Below are 4,077 nucleotides of genomic sequence, written 5' to 3'. Positions count from 1 at the left end.
TGCATGATCTTCATAATTTCCTTGTACAGCCTGGTGCTTTCAAAAGTATGGTAACGGAACTTATCGAGTTCATGAAGTTCTGTGACTCTACTCGTACCAGTGACCTCCATGTCAAGATTTAATTACTTTAATGCCCAAAAAGCTCTATGCTCTAGCTCCAGCGGTAAGTGACACACCTTTCCGAAAACCAATTTGTACGGTTACATACCAATTGGAGTTTTGAATGCAATGCGGTAGGCCCATAGTGCATCATCCAATATTTTTCGCCCAATCAGCCCTAGTATCATTTACAGTTTTGGTCAAAACACTCTTGATTTCTCTATTTGACACCTCAACCTGACCACTTGTTTGTGGGTGATACAGAGTGGCAACCTTATGGCGTATGCCATATTTTTCCAGCAACTTTGCGAAGTCTCGGTTGCAGAAGTGAGTTCCTCCATCACTAATGATCTCTCTTGGAGTTCCAAATTGGGTGACGATATTTTTTCTTAGAAAATCAATAACTCCCTTTGCATCATTTGTTGGGAGTGCTATAGCTTCTACCCATTTCGAAACATAGTCCACTGCTACTAGTATATACTTATTGTTGTATGAGCTAACAAATGATCCCATAAAGTCGATTCCACATACATCAAATACTTCTACTTCTTGGATTGGGTTCATGGGCATCTCATGTCGACGAGAAATATTCCCCGTCGTTTGACACTCATCACAGATCTTTACCCAAAAGTGTGCATCTTTAAACAACGTCGTCCAATAGAAGCCCTACTCCAAAACTTTAGCAGCTGTCCTTACTCCTCCAAAATGACCTCCATAAGGCAAAGCATGACATGACTACAAAACAGAAGCTTGGTCTATCTCGGGAATACATTGCTAGATCATGTTATCAATACAAATCCGAAACAAATATGGTCCATCCCATAAATACATGCGATAATCACGAAAGAACTTTGTTTTCTGCACAGAAGACAATTCATAGGGAACAATATCGCTTGCTATGTAGTTTGCAATGTCGGCATACCATGTCGCTTCCTCAAGTCTCGTGGCTAATAATTGTTTATCCGGGAAAGTCTCCATGTCTCTTCCACCTCAACCTTCATTTTAGCTCCTTCAAGCCTGGACAAGTGATCGGCAACTTGGTTCTCTGTTCCTTTTCGGTCACAAATTTCCAAGTCAAAATCTTGCAGCAGTAGAACCCATCAAATCAGGCGCGACCTTGCTTCCTTTTTATCAATTAGGTACATGAGAGCAGCATGGTTAGTATAAACAATTACCTTCAAACCTATCAAGTAGGACCGGAATTTGTCAAATGCGAATACCGCTGCTAGCATCTCTTTTTCTGTCACTGTGTAATTCAGTTGGGGTGCCCTTCAATGTTCTATTTGCATAGTAGATTAGATGCATGATTTTATATTTTCTCTGTCCAAGTACTTCTTCCACGGCATGGTCACTTGCATCACACATCAGCTCAAATGGTTGCTCCCAGTCGGGTGCAACTATGATAAGTGTAGACACTAGCCTCTTCTTCAATCCTTCGAAAGCTACCCTGCAGTCATCAGAAAACACAAAAGGGTGATTTGTTTTCAAGAAATTTACACAAAGGGTAAGCAATCATGGAAAAAGCTTTTATAAACCGCCTGTATAAACCGGCGTGACCAAGGAAACTTCTTATTGCCTTGACAGAAGTGGGTGGTGGCAGCTTCTCTATTACATCAATCTTGGCACATTCCACCTCAATGCCCTTACTTGACACTAGGTGTCACAAGAATATACATTCATGTACCATAAAATGACATTTTCCTTGTTCAGCCCCAGATTAGTCTCCATATATCTCCGCAACACTCTTTTCAGATTTCTAAGCCAATCATCAAAAGCATTTCCCACCACTGAGAAATCATCCATGAGAACCTCCATTATATCCTCTACCAAATCTGTGAAGATGGCCATCATGCACCTTTGGAATGTGGCGGGTGCATTTCATAGGCCAAACAGCATTCTCCGAAAAGCGTAAATGCCATATGGACAGGTGAATGACATTTTCTCTCTATCCTTCGGGGCAATAGATATCTGGTTGTACCCCGAGTATCCATCCAAGAAGCAAAATTGGGACCTCCCTACCAATCTATCTAGCATCTAATCAATGAACGGCAGGGGAAAATGATCTTTTCGGGTGGCCTTGTTCCATCTTCTGTAGTCCATGCAAATTTGCCATCCCGTGACTATTCTTGTTGAGATTAATTCATTGTTTTCATTTTGCACAACAGTCATCCCGCCTTTCTTTGGCACACACTGAACTGGGCTAACCCAGTTGCTATCTGAAATGGGAAAAATAATTCTCGCATCTAACCACTTGATCACTTCCTTCTTTACAACTTCCTTCATGTTAGGGTTCAACTTTCTTTGATGTTCTCTGGAAGTTTTGTGCCCATCTTTCAGTAGAATTTTATGCATGCAGAAGGTCGGACTGATACCCTTAATGTCTGCAATGGTCCAACCAATTGAATTCTTGCACTCTCTCAACACCTGCAACAGTTGTTCTACCTGCACATCTAACAAACAAGATGAGATAATAACATGTAAAGTTGAATTAGGTCCCAAGAAAGCATACCTGAGGTGAGATGGTAGCGGTTTCAGCTCCAATTGTGGTGGTGCTTCGATCGATGGCTTGGTTGGAGGGTTCATTCTTTCTTCCGAATGTAAAGGCTCGAATTCGAGCTCTTTTTTCCAGTACCCTTGCCCTTGAAGAGCCAACACCCATTCCGCCAAGTCCTCACCATTTACTTCTTCTAAGTTCATAAGGCAGGCTGTTAAAGGGTCTTTTGCATTAAGTGCCTCATCATCATCCTCCATAATTACATCCACCGTGTCTAACAAAGAGCAATTTGCAAACTCACTAGGTCGCCGCATAGACTTTTGCACATTAAATGTTATTTCTTCATTATTCAGCTTCATCTTTAGCTCCCCCATTTCACAATCAATCAGAGCTCTCCCTGTGGCCAAGAACGACCTTCCCAAAATTATGGGAATCTCCCCATCAACCTTGCAGTTCATAATGAAACAATCTACTGGAAACATGAATTTTCCAACTTGCACAAGTACATCGTAAAGTATACCTGATGGCCTTTTCACCGTTCGGTCAGCTAGTTGTAGTAACATGGATGTGGGCCTTGCTCTTTCAATGCCTAACTTTTTATAGATAGACAACAATATCAGATTTATACTTGCTCCCAAATCACACAATGCTTTGGCAAATGCATAGCTACCTATGGTGCAAGAAATTGTGAAGCTTCTAGGGTCGGATAACTTCTGAGCTATAGATCTTGACACAACAGCACTACAAGTCTCTGTCAATGTGATAGTTTCCAAGTCTTGGAAGTCTAACTTATGAGACATCAAGTCCTTCATCATTTTTGCATAACCGGGCATCTCCCTCAAAGCATCAATTAGAGAAATGTTTACCTGAATTTGCTTCAGCATTTTTATGAATCTTTTGTACTGTTCATCCTTCTGATATCTGGCCAACCTCTGCGGGAAGGGTGTTGGAGGTCGCTTCTTTTCTGTGGCTTGAGTTAGATCCTGCTCAGGCACTTTTTATAAAACCTTATCTTGCATTTTCTCAGTCTTCTCCGCAACCTCTTTTTCCTTGTATATTTTCTCGTGGGTTGGTTTCACTCTTACTTCTGTTAGCCCGGTTGACTCATCTAACTCAATTGGCACTGACACAAGTGTTTCAGTTGGCCGGCTCTCATGAGAAATTACTTGCTCTGAATCAAGATCTCTACTATTTCTTAAGCTCACCGCCATAAGGGGCTTCGGGCTCTGTTCTTTTGGATTGACATGTGTGTCCACATGTAACGTCCCTTGAGGACGATTGTTAAGGGCCATGGATAATTGCCCTAGTTGAATCTCAATGCCCTTGATAGCCGAATCATGTGACACTAACTTTTCTTGCATTTTGGTGGACCTTTTATTCCATTTTCCCGCTGGACCTAATGAGTTGTTGCAACATTCCCTTTAATTTCAGATAACCCATTATCCTGCCTCACTATCTGCTGTTGTTGAGGTTGTTGATAAGTT

The 4,077-nt window shown here is 41.6% G+C and overlaps 1 protein-coding gene across 1 annotated transcript; it reads right to left on the bottom strand.

Annotated features, from left to right (window-relative positions):
* Positions 1-249: 249 nt before the first annotated feature.
* On the bottom strand, positions 250-3,477 carry LOC142178810 (uncharacterized). Its single transcript, XM_075248531.1, has 4 exons — positions 2,609-3,477; positions 1,784-1,954; positions 1,432-1,546; positions 250-717 (listed from the first exon to the last, which is right to left on the bottom strand). Exons 1-4 carry the CDS (start codon positions 3,475-3,477, stop codon positions 250-252), a joined length of 1,623 nt encoding a protein of 540 aa, XP_075104632.1.
* Between the last annotated feature and the right edge of the window lie 600 nt (positions 3,478-4,077).

The sequence above is a fragment of the Nicotiana tabacum genome, unplaced genomic scaffold, assembly GCF_000715075.1.
Source record: "Nicotiana tabacum cultivar K326 unplaced genomic scaffold, ASM71507v2 Un00001, whole genome shotgun sequence".
Classification (NCBI taxonomy): domain Eukaryota; kingdom Viridiplantae; phylum Streptophyta; class Magnoliopsida; order Solanales; family Solanaceae; genus Nicotiana; species Nicotiana tabacum.
This window is presented reverse-complemented; position numbering and strand designations above follow the sequence as displayed.